This window comes from Thunnus maccoyii, chromosome 5 (assembly GCF_910596095.1).
Source record: "Thunnus maccoyii chromosome 5, fThuMac1.1, whole genome shotgun sequence".
Taxonomy (NCBI): domain Eukaryota; kingdom Metazoa; phylum Chordata; class Actinopteri; order Scombriformes; family Scombridae; genus Thunnus; species Thunnus maccoyii.
This window is the reverse complement of record NC_056537.1, coordinates 11,055,610-11,078,260: the sequence shown is the minus strand read 5'-3', so window position 1 is coordinate 11,078,260 and position 22,651 is coordinate 11,055,610. Positions and strand designations below refer to the sequence as shown.

The 22,651-nt window shown below is 41.5% G+C and overlaps 1 protein-coding gene across 8 annotated transcripts in view; it reads left to right on the top strand.

The window, feature by feature from the left end:
- The window catches only part of kcnq1.2 (potassium voltage-gated channel, KQT-like subfamily, member 1.2), a 185,452-nt gene that overhangs the window by 114,251 nt on the left and 48,550 nt on the right, over window positions 1-22,651 (top strand). For 7 of the 8 annotated variants that reach the window (XM_042411204.1, XM_042411208.1, XM_042411202.1 and 4 more), the window contains 4 exons: window positions 4,899-4,974; window positions 5,938-6,032; window positions 7,558-7,598; window positions 9,221-9,282. In XM_042411204.1, coding sequence (XP_042267138.1) covers window positions 4,899-4,974; window positions 5,938-6,032; window positions 7,558-7,598; window positions 9,221-9,282 — 274 coding nt within the window. Of the gene's footprint in view, window positions 1-4,898; window positions 4,975-5,937; window positions 6,033-7,557; window positions 7,599-9,220; window positions 9,283-10,327; window positions 10,902-22,651 lie in introns of those variants that run through there. The other variant, XM_042411207.1, reaches the window with a different exon arrangement.

Below are 22,651 nucleotides of genomic sequence, written 5' to 3'. Positions count from 1 at the left end.
TATACGGGTCTCAGCTTCCTCAATGCGTTTTTCATTGGCTGTTACCTCTCAGTTGATATCAACCAAATTGTTCTCTAATGCTGTAATAGGGTTTGCCATATCACCCAGATGATTATCTATTCCATATAGGTTTGATCAAAACTCAATGTGGAGTAGTTTTAACTCAGTTAGCACCTCAGCTACATTCACCATGTTGTTAGCCTCGGTGTTCTCAACTAACAGCACATTTCTTGCACAGCGTGTCTTGTGTGCTTTAGTAAAAATGTCATAATCCTTGACTGACAAAGGTTTTGACATAGTCAGGTCTGAGTTGTGGGTCAGGTTTGTAGAAGTTGTTGTTGTTGGTGTAGTTTTATGTGCAAAATTGCTATGCCGCCATCTTCATTAGGGTCACATGAGCACCCCAGGAAGCCATATTTAACCAGCTGCTTTTTGCTACACAGCTTACAGTCAAGTTTTTCAGGTTCAAGTTAGGAAAGTAAATGCAAATAAACCGCAACAACATTTTGAGAGAAAGAGTCTCACAGGGAAGACAAAGATAAACAGAAGAAAACAGAGAGTGAGGCAGTGAAACACAGACTGCAAGCATGACAGAGGGGAAGAGTGAAATAAAATGCCACAGTGCAGCAGCACAGGAATTATTGTTGGGCTAATTAACAAGTACCATTTTTGAGCTGCAGACAAATAGCTATTTTATGCTCATTCTGTTGATTGAAAATAGAAACAGGAGAAATATGCAAATGGGAAAACATTATATTATGTGTGTGGCTTTATTTAAACCCAGTATAGATCCTCACAGAGCGGGAGAGGATAGTACAGAGGTTTAACTAGTTGAGACTCAATAAAGTAACTTGGCTGTGTGTATCCTTTTCTGATCATTTGGTGGCTGTGATGCCCAATTTTGTTGCTTACCAATAGGATGAGGAAGAAGAAAACTAGATTTAGCAGCTTTCTTATTGTTCAGGTATTTCTGTATGGACGGAGAAAGCAACCTGAAATCATTTTCACACATAAAAGGTTTTTTCAGATTTAGCCAGGTTAGTGTGGACATAGTCTGAAAAGTTCTTCTTTTTCAGAGGTAGTTTAATTTCCCATAAGAGAAACTCTCAAGGGAGAATCCACATGGGAGCATTTCTTGAGTTAGAACAGCATCAAAGCCCGTTCATTTAAAACCCTCATTGGATGGGGAAACTTGGCTGTTACGATATAGTGCCTTAGCTGTGCACCCTTATAATTCATACCACGGCACCCACTGGCATGCCATCACTTTTAGATCAAACATTCCTGAATGACTGTGGTCATCTTATCCTTTCAAGATATGATAAAGGGATGTCTGTTTTGTGGAGAACAGAAGAAGAGCACATCTCTTTGATGGACCAAAGCACAAGTCATAAAGCTTATCTTACACACACACATACACACACACACACACACACACACAGACACACACACAGACACACACACACAGGCCAGCAGTCTTGCTGGGCCCTGACCGTAGCACATTGATGTCTAAGGCTGCTTTCTCCTGACTGACTCAGAGGTTATTGCAGCGCGCCATGGAAGCACAGGATATTTGACGGTCCCCTGCCAAAGAAAGAGCCGAGGGGGTGGGGGATGAGGGAGAGTTGCCATTGACAACTCAGAGATCTCCAAAGTGACCATCTGAAAATGAAAAAAGAGAAAACTTATTAAGAGAGAAGGGTCCAGGGGAGCCCATGGGGCTAAATCTGTCACAGCTTTTCAAGACATGGACAAGGCCGGTTCATGACTCCAGCGACTATAGCGTATAAATGGCTTCTACAGTTGACCTAATGAAGAATGGTGGGTCTGTTTAGAAGAGCGAGGAGTTGGGGTTTAATCTGTAGAAGAAGAAAAAAAATACACAACCAGCCTACCCAGCTGTGAATGAATCATACAGCGCAGGACAATGGAAAGTATATTGAAGTCGTCGTGGGTGAGATCTGAGGTTTGCTGACTCAAGAGGAGTCTGCAACATACACTGTGTGTCAAATCTTCTGCACAGATGAAACATAAACATGAAGGAGAGAAAAAAAAAAGGGGGGAGGCGAACAGAGATGAGTAGGAAGCAGAGTCAGAGCCGGCAAGTGTTTGATGGGCAGCATCAGCAAAGAAATGTGGGAATTACATTCCTCCAGTTTCTGTGTGCCAAATGTTTAATGGAGTGCGGGGGGGGGGGGGGGGGGGGGGGGGGGGGGGGGGGGGGGGTCGGTGTTGGACAAAAACCCTGCATGTTATTCTTTTATCACACTTACCGAATGAACATGTGTGTGCATTTGTGTCAAATGCAGGAAACGGGAGGAGGGCAAGAAGGGGTACAGTTGTACAACGATCAAAACCGCACATGTTTTTTGTTTCCTACATGTGTTTTCTCTCCCAATTATACTCGAAACTCTGAGTCACACAGAAAAGAGGAGAAAAAAAAAAAACATCCCTCTCCTCATCGACGATAGGAGGTGGGTGGAAGGTGGGGGGTAAACCTTTTTTCCAAAGTAGGGCCTCATGCTTTTTATGTTTGGTATTGTTTGTGTGCATTTCCTCCTATAGCTTGGGCAGGCTGAGCATGGAGGGCAGGAAAAAAGACAGCAGCCCGACAGCCTTTGATGTTCATGTTTTATGGTCCCATGTCAACGCATTGTCTGTTAAGTCCTTTTGTTGCCCCTCTGCCTAATTAAGACCTCAGAGCGACTTGTTGACTCCACAAAGACCCTTGTTTGGGGAGTGGGAGGGTGGTGTATGTGCGTTTCTGTGTGTTGATTTTCGTGTGGGTGTGTCTGATCTGACTGGGACATAGCTTGAGAGAAATGTTCAAAACAGCACACATACGCACGGATTACCCTCCTACATACAAAAGCGAAGGCTTTGACACAAGAATGGAGTCATTCATTTTTTTGTTTGAAGGCCGTTAAAGTGGAGAATAACTTATCTCAGGCTGCAGTCACGCTCAAAGTACCAGCAAAGAGCACAAACACACTCGCAAACATCCGGTGTATACTGAAACTTGTGTATGCCTTCACGTTCAGTGCTCCAGACAAGTACAGTGTGTGTGTGTAGAGGTGGGAATGTGACCCAACCATCATTTTATGTTTAGCATTTTTTCATGCGCTTACATTGTGAGAAGTGGCGGATTGTTTTCTATTCTCTTTTCATTTCTGTCATCTTCCTCTGAATCTTTCCAGGCAAGAATCCGGTGACGTCAGTTTGCTGTTAATCCACCTTCACAGCAGATACACTGCACACACACACACACACACACACACACCATCCCGCGGCTTACCGGCTTAACTTTGATGTTTCTGATACCAACAGATGGCTGAAAGGTCACCTGTCTCTGAGACATACTGTACATGAAATAGAAGACAGAGAAAAGGGCACAATAATAGGGAGCAAATAAGAATCCTGGTCACCCAGTCGACTGTTTTTACTATTTTTTTTTATTGAATAAATACTGTGAGGTAATGCATACTACTGCTTCCTGCGTTTGTATTATTTCACTGCATGAATGGACCAAATCTGTAATAATCCATCAATAACCATGGTTTTTGAACATTTACTACACTGAAACTGGCAGTAATAAAGGTAGTGGTTAACACGGATGTATTGGGCAACCTCTCTTAACGCTCGCACCGAGTCATGTACCTTCTGACCCATGAAACTAAGACTGTGCCTAGTTTTCAACTTAACCACACACACACTTGGAAAGCTATCTTTCTAGCCACCGTGGTTCAGAGTGATTCATCAGAAAGTGCAGAGAGGTTGAAGTAATTCGTTTAGAAAAGCCTTAAGAAAAAGAAGTGGGCAAACAGAGAGAGAGAGTTTCAACATTTTTAGCACACACTTCAGCTCCAAAGTCAGGGTTAGGATCATAGATTGGGTCAGAGGGAATTGCCAAAAATCACGTATTGTTACGTAAAACATATTTAATGAATACTTCAATATAGCATCAGTAATATGTGATCTCTTTGGAACTCCAAAAATACAAACTCACATGACAATTTGAAAGCTCTCTAACTGCTGGCGGTCATGAGAAGTTTGGGACCTAAAAATAGGGTCCCTGGCCAGACAAGGTGGAGAAACCTTCCTTAACTTATTACACTTGATTTTTCATACTGTGTGCATGGCTGTGTCCATCTGTGTCTGCACCGGTGTTTGTGTGTTTTCAATCCCTCGGATCAATGAAACCCACTCAGTCAACACAATTTCCGACCCTGTTTTCTCGTGATCTATTTTCACTCACGGCACACATCATCCAAACATACAGCTGTCACACATGGAACATCCAACGACATGTTTCTGCTTTTTCTGACAAATAAACCTAATGAGCACCAGTCCGCAGCACACAGAGTGCCTCCGTGAAAAAACAAACACAAGTGCATACCATACAGTCACTATGGTATGTGAGTATGAGTTTGTGTGTGTTGTTTGCATCCAGTGGTTTCTGTTCCAGTGTTTAGCTCCGTACCAGTGGGTTTTCCTTCATGTTGACACAGATGTGCTGCTTTGAGCCGAGGGGACGCGTTTTTTAGGGCTCCTCTTAATGCAAACTGAGTCTGTTTTTCTTCTTGTTTCACTTGTTGCACAAAATTTAATCTGTGTTGAAACATACATTAGAAGTTAGATGTGCACATTTGAGTACATAAATGCGTACCTGTTGCTGTGTGTGTGCTCTCCTGTAAGGGGCACACATGTTATGTTGTTTCATGGTGTACACATTGTCCATCTATCCTGGAATACAACAAGGGCCAAGTTTGCAGCCTTTTGTTTTTTTATACCTTAGCTCGTCCAAAACAAGCCACTTCACAGTTTACAGTAAGGAAACATCTGTAGGCTTAACTATCAGAGTTTTTTGTGGACTAAATCATTCTGTCTTTTTGGCACAGGTTGTCCCATGCCCAGAGATCAGCGGTAAAAGTCCTCCGCAGAATGCAGTACTTTGTGGCTAGGAGGAAATTTCAGGTAAGCAAAAGGAAATCCAAGAGGAGGAGAGAGAAACACAACAGAGCAAAAGAGAGCAAGCAAGTGGGAGATACAGAGATAAAGAGAGAGACAGATTGAGAGTGAGAGAAGTGTGTGTTGTGTGTGCAGTTATACAGGAAGAGGAGGGGGGGGGGGCCAAGAGCATATATCAGCTGCAGTGCTGCTGTGCATGTGTGTGTGTGTGTATGTATGTCTGTGCATGTTTGTGTGGAAATGCCTGAAACTTGCACCTGCATGTCTTCTTTGTGCGTACTTCAGTTCAAGCATAGTATCATGGGAACTCTACTAACCTGTCTCTGGGGCTACAGTAGGAATTCACTTACTGTACTGCACACACAAACACACTCAATTACTTGCAAAATACACACACACACACACACACACACACACACACACATACACACACACACAGCAGGACATGGCCTCACATAGCACTGAAGTCAGCAGAATGCAGTGAAAAAGTTTTGTGTTGCAAAATGCTTCAGTTAAAAAAACATAATCATGTTTGAGATACTTTGGCCATCATTTTCATGCTACATGTTATTGAAGAATGGTTCCTATATTCTTACCGTTTCCAAGTGTTCTATATGTTTTCAATTATGGCCTAAGTGATCTCAGCTGCAGAGGCTATACTCTGTATACCAAGGGTACCCTAAAGAGTTCACCGGGTTCCTTCTGATGCTGCTTGTATCAGCGTCACACTAAACAAAGCTGTGAAAGGGCCTTAACATGATTGCTTTCTACATGACCATGCACCATGTCAGTGCACGCACACACACAAACACACACACAATGAGTTAACAATGAACCCTTTGCACCCAAGGGGGTTGGGGATGTTTTCGGGGACCAGGCAACAGCGGCCATGGTTGACAATGGCTTTTGTGTCCCTGTGTGTGTTTGTGTGTGTGTGTTTGTGTTGTTTGTGCACGCATGGATCCACAGCAAGCGCGGAAGCCTTATGACGTGCGGGACGTGATCGAGCAGTATTCCCAGGGCCACCTGAACATGATGGTGCGCATCAAGGAGCTGCAGAGAAGGTGCTGTCTCAGTCTCTCTGACTTTGTTTCATGCTCTTTCTGCCTCTCTTTCTGACTCTTTATCTCTAGCTTGGTGTCCGTTTCATTACACTTTTTGGCACTGCTATGTTGGATACCACCCTCTTATTAGGAGAAGGGAGAAGTAGTTGTGTCAGAAAATAAAGCATATTATCTCTTTTCAGGACAAAATAGATGAAGTTAGATCTTCATTTGGCCATTTTTCCATTGGCAGAGTATGGCACACAGCTGTGACGCATCACACCGTACTATGAAGAATTGTGTTGCCATTACAGTAATCGATTGCTGAATCACCTGCTGAGATTCTTCATATGAGAAGGGGCCAAAGTCTGATTTGTCCTGCTTTCATCTAAATCAAGTTTTAACTGCCACGGTCATGAAAACATCAGGAATGGAGATGGCTCCATTACAAATTTCTCTACAGAGCTCCCAGTAATTTTGTAGCTTCAACAGTTTCTGTCAGCTGGATCTTTATCGTACTCCCGCAGTACAGTATGTTGCTGCCTTTACGGTTTGTCTGACAGATTGGAGCCTCACTGGTTTCTGATTTGCTACACCTTGTCTTGCCTTGTTGAGCTGTAATGAAGTCCAGTCCTCAGTAAAGTAAAACCTCTCATCCACCTTCCTATATAGTTTTTTTCTCTGCTTTTTTTTTTGTGGTTTTCTTACTTCAAACCACACAGCCTAAGCCATGAAGGAGGTCAGTTAGGTAATAAAGTGGGTCAAACTTATGTAAGTGCGTCACCTGGACCTCATAACACCTTTTGCAGTAATTCAGCTGAACCATGGCAATGCAATGTGACACTGTGAAACCGGCAGTGAAAGCCTAATCTGTTGATTGATTGATTATTTAATGTTATTTATAACTACAGTGATGTAAAGCTTCAATACAAAGAATTATGCAGTTAAGAATCTTTTATAATCACAATGCTGGTAAAGTCTGCAATGTTTCTCGTAAATAATCTCTTTTTTGGGGGGAGGGGTAATCCTGGAAAAGACTAATAATACCAAACTGAACATGTAAGAGAAAATCAAAGGAAAGACATCACAATACTAGTCACATCTGACTTCTTCAAAAACACCACAGTAATGGAATGACCACTTTGCATTAAATGGGTCACCAAATAAAAGAAAGATAATTGAAGACATGTGACTGCTGTGATACAAATTTACTCCTAATTTGAGGTGATGAAAAGAACAAACAGTCCACATGTCTCTCGCAACTCTCATTGCTTATTTTCAAAGCTTGTCATCTCAGCAAGAACATTGCATTCATTTATTCATCCTGTTTAAACTCACATGTGGGGTTTTCCCAAAAAGCAATGGTATATAAATACTGTTCAAGCTGACGCCATTTGTGTAATTTTATTGGGGCTATAAATTGGCTTACATTATTTTGCTGTTTTGTTTATGAGCTGAATTTAAGTGCTGTTTACTCAACTGAATCTCCTCCGTATCTAGCCTGTGCTTTTACCTTGCATAAACTAATTTCCTCTTTTCCCCCCAGGCTGGACGGCACACTGGGAAAGCCAGGAATGTTTCTCCCAGGTAAATACACAACAAGCCCAACAATCTAGATCTGATAGACAGCCATCACTCCACACTTCATCTCTGTGTTTGTAATGCACAAACACAAAAAGTGTGCCAGACTAAATATGAGCGAGAGATCCCTGATTTGTGTGTATATGTCTCTCTTTGGATGTGGGTGAGTTTACATGTATAAGCACTTTTGCGTGTAAACGTATGCACATGTGTGTGTGGATGTGTGTGCCTTCGGAGTATGTACATCAGTTCAGAATTTAAAGTAAGTAAAAATGAGGAAATTATTGTTTAATGTCAGATAATTAACTGGCTAACTGTCATCAAATTGATTTAGTTTTTGGCAGAATCAGAACTTAGTATATTTAAATAATATATATGATTGCATTGTGTGTATAAAATCAACATCAATGCTGCTGTACAAATTGTTGTAAGTTGAGTTGTGGAAATAAGAACACTTATATTTATTATATATTTCTTCAATCAATGCAAAAAATGTTAAGTTAACTGCTCCTAGCAACCGCAGGACGGATATGCCACTGTCTACTGGTCAGTTTTCTTTTTGCTTAGACCAAAACAAGACAAATTACCACCATTCCCAACAAGAAATCAGCTAATATGAACCTACTGTCAGCCTGAATCTATAAAGTGAAAGAAAATGTTACAATTAACCACTGCTACTGCAAGTGAAATAGTTCTTTGATTATTTTAAAAGATTTAATTCACTTTTTTTATTGTTATTAATGATGCTAGTATAAAGTGAACTGCAGTTTGTTTACATATTAGTCCAAACAATCTGGACACTAGTTTGTATTGCCAGCGCCCCCCCACACCACTACCCACCTTCCTTCCTTTCCTCCCTCTCTCCTTCCTTTGGTCCAATTCCCAGGTGCTTTGTAAACATCTCTTGGCTGACCCTGGCCACTAACATGGTTAACCATTCGGCCAGTTGGACGAACGATTGTATTAAGAAAACAGCTCAGCGGCCCTGTGCTCTCCAACTTTGCATACTCTCTAGGGCCTACACGGAGCCCACACACATCATTCATACACACATATACTGTACACAAACAGTATAAATGGTTATACTTGCAATTGGTATCACATCTGTGAAATAACCATTGTAGAGGCTTTACTTCCAAAAGGAAATACTCAGAAAATCCTATGTTGCTTATGCAAAGTCGGGGATATAGCGGAGGATAAACCTACATAAACCTTACCCAACTTTACATCTCAGGAATTTACTCTTGTTTTTAGGCTTACATAACTCTTCTTCTTCTACTGTATACAATACACTAGGGACCGTAAACTGCCTCACTGACCCCTGCCCAGAAAAGCAGCAGAAAATGAATGAATAGACGGTTTCACCAAGAATGATGAGCCTTCAGGGGTCATAAATGAGAATGTTATGTTGGTAATGTGTGCGTGAGCGTACATTAATTGATTTAGGTGTGACCAAATGCACTTTTCTGCATCTGTTTTTGTGTCTGTGCGATTATCACCAAGAAATTGGATAGTAAATTTACAGTATATCATCAAGGCAAATGTATTTATATCAGCAACCGATTGCTTGTATGTATGTATGTGTGTATAAATGTTTGATTTTTTTGGTAACATTTTTCATTTTCCAGGAAAAGGGGAAGATAAAGAATACCCAACTATTGGGGCGCGACTGATCAGGCTAGAAGATAAGGTAGGCACACTCCTGGCGCTTAGTGTGTGTGTTTTGTCTGTACAAGTAAGAGAGATAAACTGATTAGATTATCCATGGTGTTCATAAGCAGAGGTCTATGTATGAAGGTATCACAGTGTTTTTATGTGTACGTGACTGAGTGTTACTAATGCATGTGGTGGGATGTTTTTTTTTTTTTATGACTTAAAGTTTATTGAATTTTAGATTTGACCGTGTTGTTTCCGGGTTCGGTCAATCTGTGACAGTGTTATCTATTCAGTGGTGCTGCATTTATGCTGTGCTTACATTTCTGTTCATTTTGTTTTCTTTTTTTTTAAACTTCTATTTTTGGGCTGTGTAACTTTAATCATTTTCCATGAGTATTCCATGTAGGTTAGTTGGTGACAATTCTTGGATGTTTATGTTTCCAAATGAAAATATTAGAGTAGCGGATGCATTAGGGGGTGCTAAAGAGAAAAACCTTTATGTAGCGGGCATAGCCAATAGGCAACAGCTGTGTTATGAAGCCCAAGGGTGTAACTAGGCGTATCTTCTCTCATAGAGGAACAGCCGCAACGTGATGCCAGCACGATACCTACTCCAATGCCATTTCCCGTGCGTGGATGGTTGTACCAGTTGAACTAGAGTGTGTATGTGTCTGCCTGCCTGTCTGTCTGTATGTCTTTCCATGCACAAATCATAGGGTATGAAATGTGTTTGTTAGTTTTGGTATGTGGCTACATCTGTTGTCTGTTTCTCTGACTGGTGGCATCACTGGAAAGTGAAATTATGTTTGCGGATTTGGAAAGGTTTGAAAATGTGTTTGTGCACTCCAGCATGTATTTTCATGAAACTGGTGTTAAAAATTGAATACTAAACATATAGTCAAGTCGTTCTCACATCTTACAGTGAATGAAAACAGCTCCTATACAATAGAACAATGCATTCTGTAGCCACTTCTTTTCTATTCTAAGTCAGCCAGCTCAGGATTTCCCCCACTTTGCCTTAACATTCACCTTCCCATCTCTGCACGCTCATCAACACTGATGTTCTCTAATGTTTGCAGGCAGTTACTGTTCTCAAACCCCTTTGTTACCGAGAGAGGAGTAATGATCTTGAACCAATGTACGCTCCGAGCCTGAAGACCTCCCTCAGTGATTGAGTTACGGCTCATTTGCTTTGGGCTACATGTTGCGATCACAATCTCCTGATTGGAAACATAAACCTGCATTCAGAAGTGCCTCCCCTACCTACAGCTTCTCTCCCTCTCTGTTTCTTTCTTTCCCCCTCTTTTCCTTCTTTCTCTTTCCCTCTCTCCTCGCTCTGCTTTGACATAAAGGCAAAATGAAACTGAGAGGTGGATAATTGTCAAATCAGCAGAAACATGCTGATGCAGGCTGCTATCCCTCCTAAACAATGTGGAACCAATCACCATTCCCCCTATGAGAGCTGCGTTTGCATGCATTGCTGCAACAAGCATCTTCTCAGAGTGAAGCACAAGAACAGCAGCAGAGGCTTGTAATAGCCAGAGCGGCCCATCCTTCATAATTACTATTTTTCCTCGCCTCCGCACCCGCCCCCTTCCCCTCTCTTCTTTCTAGTCGTGTGAACCTTTTGTTTTGATGGTTCTGACGGGCCAACACACCTGTTAAATGGAAAAGGGGGCTTCCCTTTTCCCTCAGGCAGCAGGTGGATGAACTCGTCGACCCTTGTTACTTGGTACATTCCCTGGTCCTCCTCCAAATGACTGTGCACCGTTAAACTCCAATAGCACCTCACAGATATTACTGTCCACTCTAGATAAGTTAAATATCACAGCTTAATAAGTGATTTACAGTCAGGGTCGGATCCCCACGAGTGAATAGAATAATCTTGGTTGTAATACAACATGGAAAGTGAGTTGCATCCAAACATTGCGCTCAAGCTAACTGAAATTATGCAACAGCGTTTGCAGTTTACGGTATATGTATGATGAGATAAAAGGTTTGGTATTGTGGTATTGTGATGAATAGGGTGCTTGAGTTCATCGGTCATTGCAAGTTGTCTGAATCTCCAGCGCTGTCACTTTTGTTTGTCTCGCATCACTGCATGTATTTCATAACATTGTGTAATTCCCGGGTTGCGTCACCTCTCGCCTGTTGCTCATAATAGTAAACCTAATCACACACAAAGCAAAACCCTGGTGTCACAGTTGAATCACTTCTGAATAGGATCTTTCTCAACAGCCCCAAGGAATTATTCATCAACTCTGTGCCCTAATGTTTGTGTGTGTGGGTTTGTGTGTGCACAAGAGTGTGTTCCCATGCCTTTCTCAATACTCACTCTTGGTCCGCCTCCAGCTACATTTTTTTTTTTTTTTTTTTTTTTTTTTTTGACAAATTCCCACTTTCTACTCCCCTTGCCCCTGTAAAACACCAGACATCGTCCACTCTGACTGCACTTCATGCTGCAGCTGAGTAAGTAAGATAGAATCATTTTCTTGTCTAACTATTGTCAGCACATCACTTGTAGATGAATTTATCTTTTAGGCTGAAGGGGGCTCAGGCATTGTGTGTCCTGTACAGGGTTAGACAGTGATTTATCACACAAAGACAAAGACACACATAGGTCTACACACACATACACTCACACACACATGAGCATAGAGTTGATTAATCACCAACGTGTCTAACCCCACACTCTCAAGATTGAATTCTCCAGGAGCGACCTGGAAACGAAGATGGATGGCACTCCGTGACAGTGTGTTATCTTTCTGTCAGACACACTCGATGAAAAATACCCAAACGACAAGCTCAAACAGTGGCCAGTGTCTCTGGGCTTCAGCGTGGCCTTTTCAGAAAAGAGCTTCCAGCATGCTTTAGGATGAAGACACCCTACTGCTTGTGGTAAATCTCTCCCACTTTTATAGGAACAGGATTTTTTTCTTATAGCAATAGACAAGAAAGGCAGGGACGTTACAACAATATGCTTTCACTTTGCCTGTAAACGTCTGTCTGAAAAACAAGCTTATGCTTTTTTAGTCTGATCCTATTTTTTTTTCAGAGATTTAACAGTATTGTGAAGTGTTGTGCAGACCAGAGCAACCCAACAAAGCAAAACTGAAATTAGTGTGTAGAGCTGAAGGCAGCCTTTAATTATGTAAGAAGAGAAATTTGGCGTGTAAAATGTTGAAAGTTTTTCACACGGTTGAAAAACTATTATTCTGAGGTAAAAAGTTGTTTTTTTTTTTAATGTTTGTTGGCATTAAATAAACAGTTTTTCAAAATCATAAATGAGTTATTCAAATGTTGAAATATTAAATAGTTTTTTTTTTAAATCTCGTAAAATTTACAAAGTATCAAAATCTGATTTACTTTGCACATTTGGGTGGTTTTCTCACTCTCTCTCTTTTTTTTTTTACTAATTCACTTGAATTTAAGTCCATGTGAAAGCTGCAGTTTTCACAGTTTCGGATTTGTTGCCTGGTTGTTGCATTATCCTTTATTAACTTAGACTTACATTGAGGTGAAGGCATATTTTTTAAAATAAATGTGTTGTGAGATATGAGCTCAGTTAACTGCATAAAGAAAAAAGGTTTAGGGAATAACTCTTCTTCACATTTAGATCAGCAACAAGGGTGCAAATATCACACATTCGAGATTTGTCCATAATTCATCAAAGTAGTATTCACTTTTATTTCATACTCGTCTTCAGTGAGTCTAAAACCATCAACAGTGTCTAGAGAGGTAAAACACTCTCTAATGTGCCCCCAGACCTGCACAGACATGTCTCTGCCAAACACATTATTATTTGTGTTGCTCTAAGTACACTACATGGACCATATATCACACTCGCTCTGTGGTTAACCTCACTCTGCTATATTAGGCAAATATACTGTGCCGTGTATGTCACGGTTATATCATATCTATTAGCACTAGGCGTATGCAGAAGAATGCATGCCCTGACCTTAATAGCATCTCAATTAGGTAAGTATGCTGTAAATTACAGCAAGGCCAAATACTGGGAATACTTGAGGGCCGAGACAGAGTGTTGTGTTTGTTAGGAGTCCATCTGTAAGGCATTTAGGGCCCCTCGTCTCTAAAAGCATGGCTTTTAGGGGGGCAGAAGTGTGTGTGCATGTGTGTGTATGTTTAGACTGGTCTGATGTAGACCCAGCGCTGGGCCTCGGAGTTGAGGGCCTGGTAAACACACACACTCACATATATACATATTTATACATTTGACCATACACAAAAATACAAGTGGACCTCCGAGCACATATGAATATACAAATGCAATCATACACATGCGCCCTGTTGTCCTTCCAGGGGTGTTTCATCTCAGCTCAACTCAGCAGTGTGGCAGCGAACGGAAACAGATTCATGATCTCTTTAGCCAGTGCAGGATAGATCTGAGACTGAATGTCTGGAGGGGAGAGCAATGGAGTTAAAAGCATTTTTCAAGGCTTAAATATATTAATGATTTGCAATGTGTGCATCAATAAATGTATCATATTCAGTCATGTTTGCCTCAATTTTTGATGTTTGCGACCGCAACAAGTTAAGCCCACATGAATAAGAGCTATTACTGTAATTCCTTTTTAGTGGCTGCAGTGTTCTCTGTGGCTATAGTTGATGTTCTTTTCTCTACAAAAATCTTTAATTTTATGATCACAACAGCATTAACGCGAAGGAATAAAAGACTAGAGGAAATATTTATTTTTAACTGAAACCAAGTAATACTGTAATAATCCGAACAGCATGTTATAGACCACATACATAAATATAAAAGTTTTAAAGAGATTTTGAAATTCTTCAGACATAGAAGATGCTTTCGAGTTCAGCGATGTTCCCGCTGTTCTTAGGTCATGCTCAATTGAATTTTAGCGAGAAGGGTTGTTTTTCAGTCTAGTTAAGTTCACTGGAAGGATTCAGAAGATGTAAAGCTACAGGAGGCATCTTTAATCTTTTTTGGGACCTTAATAAAAAATAAACCTTCTGCAAACTTCAATTTTGGAGCTTGGTATCTTACGCAGCATGGTCAAGTCTACTAAACACGCTGGTTTGTGATTGCTGCATAAAACAGGAATGAAAGAGGCAAAGAATAACATTAGGAGGCCTATTATTAACTGTTGTTATGGAAAAAGATTTGTTTTTGTGCTTAAGTATTAATTTGTCATCGTATTTGGATATTGAGATCATTTCAGTTCATTTCATTATTGTTTTATTCGGGTACAAAGAGTCTCAGGGGATGATTGAACGCTCTTTCATACTGCAGCCTCACAGTTATAAGACAGATGTATTGTACATCACAGGGCAGATGATAAAACATTAAAATTACCTTAAAAGTTGTACCCAGGACAGTCACAGTGAGGGTTACACCTGTACATTTCCCTCCTCCTTCCCTTTCCCTGGGTCACTGGTGTCACTATGGATTGATTCCTCTACCTTTCTGCATTCCTTAACTTTCTTTCTTTCTGTAATTACAGGGATGGTCAAAGTGACCCATTGTCTCTCCTTTCCTGCCCTCCTGCTAGAAAGTTTTATGGTCACTTGCCAGTCTGCTGCCATCCCAGCTCTCCTTATGCATCAATTGCTTGTCTCTCTAGCGCCTCGTTTCTTCTCTCTGTTTGTCTTTCTGCGTGGACACCACTCTGTCTTTCTCTAACCTCGCCTTTGCTCCTATTCCCAGCACCTCTCTGCCCTGTGAGCGCCCTGTCTGTTGTTGGGCTATGTTTTGATATATGTGTGTATTTGGCCGCAGCGTGCTCAGCGGGGAGCCGGACTAACCGGGCTGGTCTAAACAAAGAGAGGAAACTTGGCAAAGGAAGCGCATGCACACACACACACACACACACACACACACACACACACACACACACACACACATGCACACACAAATACTGAAAAACACAGCTTCAGTGCAGTGGCCATACTCTTGTTGCCCGTACTGCAGACTAACACATACAGAATCTCCTTGCATGTCTGGACTTGGCCTGCGATAGCTGCAGCCCAGAACAACCTAACACTTCCTCTTGTTTTTCCTTGCTGATTAAATCTTGGTTCTCTGAATCCTGTCTAGGCTTCTTTGCACTGCCACTGATTGTACAAGTCTGGCAATAAAAGATGTAAATCTGTGCAAATATGCTGGTGCAGCATTATGTCAGGCAAGATGGCAATAATGAAAAAAAATGTCTTTCCATCCTTAAACGGAGGTTTTCTTGTTACTATTCCCCTCCCGCAGGCAGGACAGAGGTCATCGTCCTCTACAGAACAGCACCCTTTGGGGCTGATGGGCCCCTAGACATTTCAACAGGGAGAATGCATAAGGCCGTGTTCAGACTGACATAAGCACTGCGTCACAAATGCAGCATGTGCATTCATTTGAAGTGGCTCAGATGCAGAGGAGTCCTGCAAGAAACCACGTGGTTGCTGGGCAAAACAGTTGAACTGAACCATTGTTACAAAGCAATGCAAAGTCACCCAGCATCACACTGTGTTGGCCAATTAAAAATGTGCAAGAATAATTTTCAGGTAGAATACCCTCTAACATGAACAGCATAATTCTTCTGTTTACCTCATCATCATTGTAACTGAGGATTAAATGAGTTTGCTGTGATAACTTTTCAGAGTTTAGAATAATTTCTCATTGGACTATAAACTGCTGTGCAGTGTTTTGCGGTCAGATAAACCTCCAAACATCCAATAACGCATTTCATCTTCTCACTGGTACCTATAGCAACACACCCACACCAACGCAACCCCTTGTGGTTTTCTAACACAGTATTTTTTGCTATTTTGGGTCTGAACATAGCCCTACTTCTGATCCAGCAGCAGTCTTTTGACTCACTGCACAACCCCACTGTGCCAAGCAGAACTGGTCTTTCTCACGTCGACACTTCCCACTGTTGATGTGGTATCTTCATAGTGTTGTGAACTCGATAGCATGCAACGAGTGGTGTGCTGCTGTGAGTTAGATAGCGCACCAGGAGCGGTGTGCTGTTTGTAGTGCAGCCCAGCAGTAAATCATGTTTCGGCAGTGCGCTGGGGATGCAGCCCCTGGCAGCTCCCAGACGGCCTTTGGCTCTGGCTCCCTTCTCTTAGCGCCACTCTCTAATTTCAGAGCCGGGACCCTGCCTACTACTGTGTCTTTACCACATTCCCACAAACCAGAGACGGACAGTCTGCCTGCATGTCTGGCTGCTTGCTCTCCATCTCACAGTCTCTCTCTCCCTTTCTATCTCTCTCTGCTTTTGTGTCTCTCTATCACTCGTTCACTCTCACTCCCCGCTTTTCGCCTGCTGTCACAGACTCTCTCTTTCTTTCTGTGGCTCTTGGTCTCTCATTCTACGAGCCTGTCTTTCTCCTTTCCTCTCTCTCTGTCTGGTTCTGTGAGTTCAGGATTATAGGTCTGCAGTCTCACTCAGCATCTAAATCATGTTGTACACTGCCACTGTCTCTCATCAGCTCCCTCTCATAGTCTCTCTCTGCATCTCTCTAGCACCCACTGTGGGCTTTCTCCTTGGCTGTAAATACCCATGCTACATTTCCACTTTAATTGCCCAAGCTTTGCAGGGCCCTGGGATATATTTTTTGCACATATATTTTATTGTCTTGGCCAAATGCCTCCACTACTTTCAGTTGGACTTGACCACTAATATACTCAGCATGGACCAGTTCATTATCAGCATGGAGGTGTGAGTTTATTTAAGAAGGTTATGAAGAGGTCAATATACAGTTCATGAAACAGGGGTCTGTGTTTTATTGGGACCTGTAGGCTTGCTAATACACAGTGCTAAGTAGCCCTGGTGCCACCGTACTTTTGAGTGCTATTAAATCAGTCTACTGTATGGAACAGTAAACCAGTTGTGAATAATGCCAAGCTGTGTAAATTACTCCAGAGACCAGGAGTGTAAATGTCACGACTGTTAAGTCAAGCTGGTACCTGGGGAACATGTAATGGGAAATATGTACAGATATAAAATACTGTATGGATGCCTGTATGTGTGTTTTATGAAGATGTGTATCTCTGCTGTTAAACCAACATGCAGTTATTAAACACAATAAATCTGTAAATAAAAGCTGTTGTAAGTGAAACATGGATTTAGATGAACATAGTCTGATGCATTCTTGTTAAACCTGTAGTTTCTCCTGTACATGGGCTAGTTTCCCATCATGCCAGACCCTGCTTCTGGCACATCTTTTTTTTCAGGTGGTGGGTGCTGATTACTCAGAGATGCCTAGTGTTGGGTATCGAACCCCAATACTTGTTGGGTACTGATAAAAACGCGTCTGTAGAAATGCTTAGTCAGATTCTTAAACTTATTTATGTATTTTCTGATCAAATATTTTCTTGGAACTGCTAAGTTCAGATTGTCTTTTATTTAGGGAAAGTTCTTATTTGGCTGCTTGTATTAAGACAATATTAAACACTGATGCACTTTGGCTTTTTTAATGATAAAAGCTGTTTGTAGAATTAATTATAATTATATTCCTCAAAGTAAAATATTGAAATGTATAATTTGGGTATCAGCTCCAAATCCCAGTTATCATATTGCACCAGTGTTGAAAATCTGCAATGACAACCATAATAATAATAATAATAATAATGATAATAATAATAATAACATTTTTCATTTTGCAGAAGCTTTTATCCAAAGTGACTTTCAAGTGAGGCAAGACAATCAAGCATTAGAGGACGGTGACTTAGAAAGAGTCGTGGAGTAGCTGACCAGGTACAAGTGCAATGAGAAAGTTTTTTATAATTTTAAATTTGGAAGTAGACAAGTGCATTGAATGCAGCAGACCGTATGGAACCACAAACATTGCAGAACCACAAACGAGAAGAGTTTGAATCATGATTTCATAACTTTTACAGAACTTTTTAAAAACAAAGTTAAAAAAATAATTCACACACAAGGCCACAAATTAAAAATCAAAAACAATACAAGCAAATGGAAACACTTATAGATCGCTGGAACAGATCAAATATAAAATAAGGTTAATTTTATTATTGTATCAGGGTGTTTTGCCAGGCTTATCCTCTCAGTTCATGGAATGATTTTAACTAGCTGTTACTAATGCAGGCGTGTTTATGGCTGTGTAAAGAGTTGACTTGGCCACTTGTGGTTCAGACATTGGCCTATGGTACGCTGTGCCCAGACACATCCCTAAGGCAACAGTAGAGTTCCTAGTGCCTATAGTAAAACACGCTACGTGTATGTGCACACCTATGTGTTTGCCTGACTTGCTCCAACCACTCCACGCCAAGTCTTCTGTCATCTCCCATTTGCTTTAATGGCGTCAGCTTTTTGCAAAACACTTAACAAGCTTGTCAGTATTCCATCGTGAGTTTTTTTTTTCTTGGTAAATGACTAATGATTTTATGGGAGTATAATAGTGGGTGTTTTTCTATACCTCTGGGCCATGTGTTTCCCTGTAGAACAATTAAAGTGACACACCTTTGAATTGTGTGCAATTAACTTTGTAGTCCACACAGGATACAGGCCTTGCCTAGCCTCATTCTGTACAATGGATAAAATCAGGAAGCTGTTATTTGAGGCTGAATCAGTGAATGGGGCCATGGATTGGAGCTGCATATTTTTCAGCACTTTGAATGGTGACCATCAAAAATGGTCCCCCACCCTGCATGCGTCTGTTTTATAGCTATCATCCAATGGTACGGCTGCAGGCGCAATATAGCTTATCCTGTCTCGTGTGTTGTAGTAGAGTTTTACCTGAGACTTTTATTGTATTATATGCCTTTGCTGGTATTTTGTGGCTAATAATGGAAATTTCACATAGTGTCACTGTCAACGAAAATAGAAAACTTTGTTTTGTAATCCTAGTTCATTGATAAGATGCTGATGCAATGTAGAGAGCTCTTCCAGAGGCTCCTGATAGTGCTGTCAGGGGAGGTAGTAATCTCATTGGCAAAAAGTACAAGAAGCTCTTGTAATAAGGAGCATAATTTCTATTGTCTGCTGTGGTTCAAAAGGGATATTGCTTGCCTTGAAAGCGTTGTGCTCCAAAACCGAGAGTGACAGATTAGTTCAGAGGGAGACAGATAAGCCCCTTTGTTGTGCTTGAGTCAGTTTTCTCTATGACACCCTGCCCATTTGCTTGCTAAGGACCTTCATTCCAGAAATCTTTCACTATGGGTCCAGTGGGAACAAAAGCAACAACATCAGCGGCGCTATGAAGCAACGGATTTTACGAGAGGGTTGTTTGTATCTTGTGCTCACACAAGGACGAACATGCACACATGAGTATGTGGGAGATGCAAAACACGATCCCTGTTGCTGGTTTTATGCTACTCCAATGATTAAGAGGTCTTGGCACTAACATGCAAAGGAGCATAGCAATGTGCCAACAAAGACAGAAGAAGAAGAAGAAGACTGCAACCTAGCCAACATGGATGTAAACAATTCACAATGTTAAATAAATAAAAAGTGTTTTATGGAGAACACACTAAACACATTTGTTGTGACAGGCAACAAAATGGAAATGTTTACAAACACATTCTAACAAGGTGACATATAATCAGATCAGCGTACACACAGTAGATAGCATAATACATCAGTTCACTCTCATTCCAGCGGTTCTCAGGAACAGAGACAGACACAAAGATAGAGACAGACAAGCAGATAGAGACAGAGCGAGAGAGAGACATTAGTCTAGAGATCTCGATACTGTACGTCTCCTCCATGACATACTGCCGAGAAAGAGGGAGGCCAGGAGTGTCTGAGCTGAAGTCGGCCTGATAAGCGGAGCAGATAAAGGGCTGCAGTGAACCTCAGACAGAGACAAGCACAGAGAGAGAGAAGGGCAAGCTGACTGAGATATGTCTCTTCATTCACACACAAGGAGGAGTCGTTAGAAAAGACCAAAAAGGACTGGAGAGCCTGGACCAAAGTCAGAGTGATAAGGGATAGATAAGACTCACTGCTGCGTCTTATGTTCTCACAGATGCTGGACGGAGGAAGTGTGATCGAATAGTCACATTAACTCACTAATTTTGCATAGGAGTTGCTCTAAAAATCACACACATATATCAAAAGTACTGTTTGGACATATTCTGCATTATTTAAAACTCCACTTTTTTAATGCACCTCTTATGCAAGTCAAGCTGAATCACTTTTTGCTGTAGCATCGACATGCAAATTCAAAGCTCACACGCCGATGAATCGCAGCAGGCCTGCACGCACACATGCAAACAAAAACACACATACACACATCAAGTGTGCACAGGGGCAGCTTGTGGTGAGAAGTGAACATGGAAAGGTCAGTGTCAGCCAAGAGGTCATTCTCACCAGTCCACCGCTGGCCAAACAGCCTGTGTCTGGGGGTCAAAGGTCATCTCAGCAGGCCTGGTCATTAGAACACAATGGAGGCCATTCTCTCCGTCTCTGCAACTGTGTGTCTTGTCTTGTCGGTTTGTCTCAGCTGACAAGAGGTTGTGCACGGCTGGAGAGAGATGTGAAGAGGGAAGCGACAAGAGTTTCCTCTGGATTGGAGGAGGGCAAGAAGGCACTTGAGAGCAGAGGAATTGTGTGTGTGTGTGTGTGTGTGTGTGTGTGTGTGTGTGTGTTTGCGTTTCTGTGGGTTGCATTGAATTTTGCAGGAAGGCAAGGGAGAAGTGTGTATGTGCATGTGGCTATTTTTGACTTCAAATCAAGAGTAAGCCCGTGTGTGTGTGTGTGTGTGTGTGTGTGTGTGTGTGTGTGTGTGTGTGTGTGTGTGTATGGAGCTTCCCTGCTTGGCTCACTCAGCACCTTGACATTGGCACTGGGCCTCAGCGAAGATCTGCTGCCTCAGCTGGATTGCTGTACTCCCTTTTCCCCTGACCCCTCTTTCCCTCCATCACTCACTCCCCCAACTCCTGCTCTACTCCCACCTCCACTCCAGGCCATCCCAGCTGCCCTCATCCAGGGGAGAAGAGCTTAAATCACTCCCTTCTCTCTGCTTCTCCAAGGGTTTCTTTCCCCCCCTACACGCCTTCCCTCCCTCTCTTGATAGTGTCGAGGAGGGGGGGATGGGCTGTGACTGTTGACTCGGACTACTGTGGGAATGCAGGTGCTGTGTGTGTGCGTGCACACTGGTAGGCCCTCCCTGGGCTCTCCAGGCACCCCGGTGTCTGTTGTCTGTCACACCAGCCGTTCAGACTGTGCTGTCATTGGTATGACAGCGTGCTATGGCAGATGGCCAAAATATCGAAACAATCTCTTCTTAGCTCTCACGCGACTTAGGTGTTAGTCAGTGGTAATTGGGTTCTGGTTTATGTTTTTAATGATAAGGCTGCATTAACATTAATAATCTGTTGGTTATCTTTTGATTGATGATTGATTGAATCATAGTTTAAGTTGTAAAACACAGCTTCTTTTCTCTTTTAGCTTTCTTTTCCCTAAACCCAAAAATAGCAGCAAAGGACATGTTTCTGCTTGGTAAATTACTTTTAAATCATATGACAATCAGCCAATCAATTACTTGATTAATCAGTTAATTGTTTCTGCTTTATTATTCATATTTTCACACCCTTTGTTCCTTTTCAGACTCTTTAAATTCTGTATTCTGAAGGATACAAATGCATAAACTTTAAGCAGACAGAACTGTGTGCAACAACAAGTGTATTTCTGCCTTTAACAAATGAAATAAAAGTTAAATATTAAAGGTTATTCTATATTTTTCTTATCGTCAACAGATCTCATGTACAGAGCCAAACTTACAATTGACTCATCCTACTTAAAATTATTGTGTGCATGTATTGTGTGCATCCATAGTCTGATAAATCGTGTTCCTCTGTGCTGTAGACCTCCGTTGTTGTCCAAAAACTATTAAAAACATGTCAAGGAAAAATATAGAAAATTTCCAGCCTCATCCTTTGTCATATGTCTACTATCTCATCAGTTATTTTAAGATAATAAGCTTACAAGACTTATTTTACACATACTTGTATAAACAAAGAAAAATCTAATCATAAAAAAGAAATCAAAAGTTGTTGTTTTTTTAAAAAAAAAGAGTGTACTGTTCCTTTAAACCAGTGTGATAAGAGGCTATTTACCAGTAGAGGCATTTGACAATGACAGCCCTGACAGTCTTTGTAGCCTTATCTCCCCGGCCCAACAATGACAGATGGTATCTGTTGCAAGTCGCAAGCCGTCCTGTCACTGTGCACAATAAGTCCTCCTTCCTCATACCACATTCCCACTACAACTGTAAACAAAATGCACAGCAGGCGTGGTCATACCACCAGATAATGTTTTGCACAAGTTTCTCGAGACCAACCCACCCGCCCCCTCAGGCTTTTTCTCTATATTCGTCTTCTCCTTTGTTTTGTCTCCGCTCTTTTTTTCTTATTCACTTTCTTTTTCTTTCTTTTCTCCCATTCCTTCTTTTGTTTTGTCTTTCCTTTT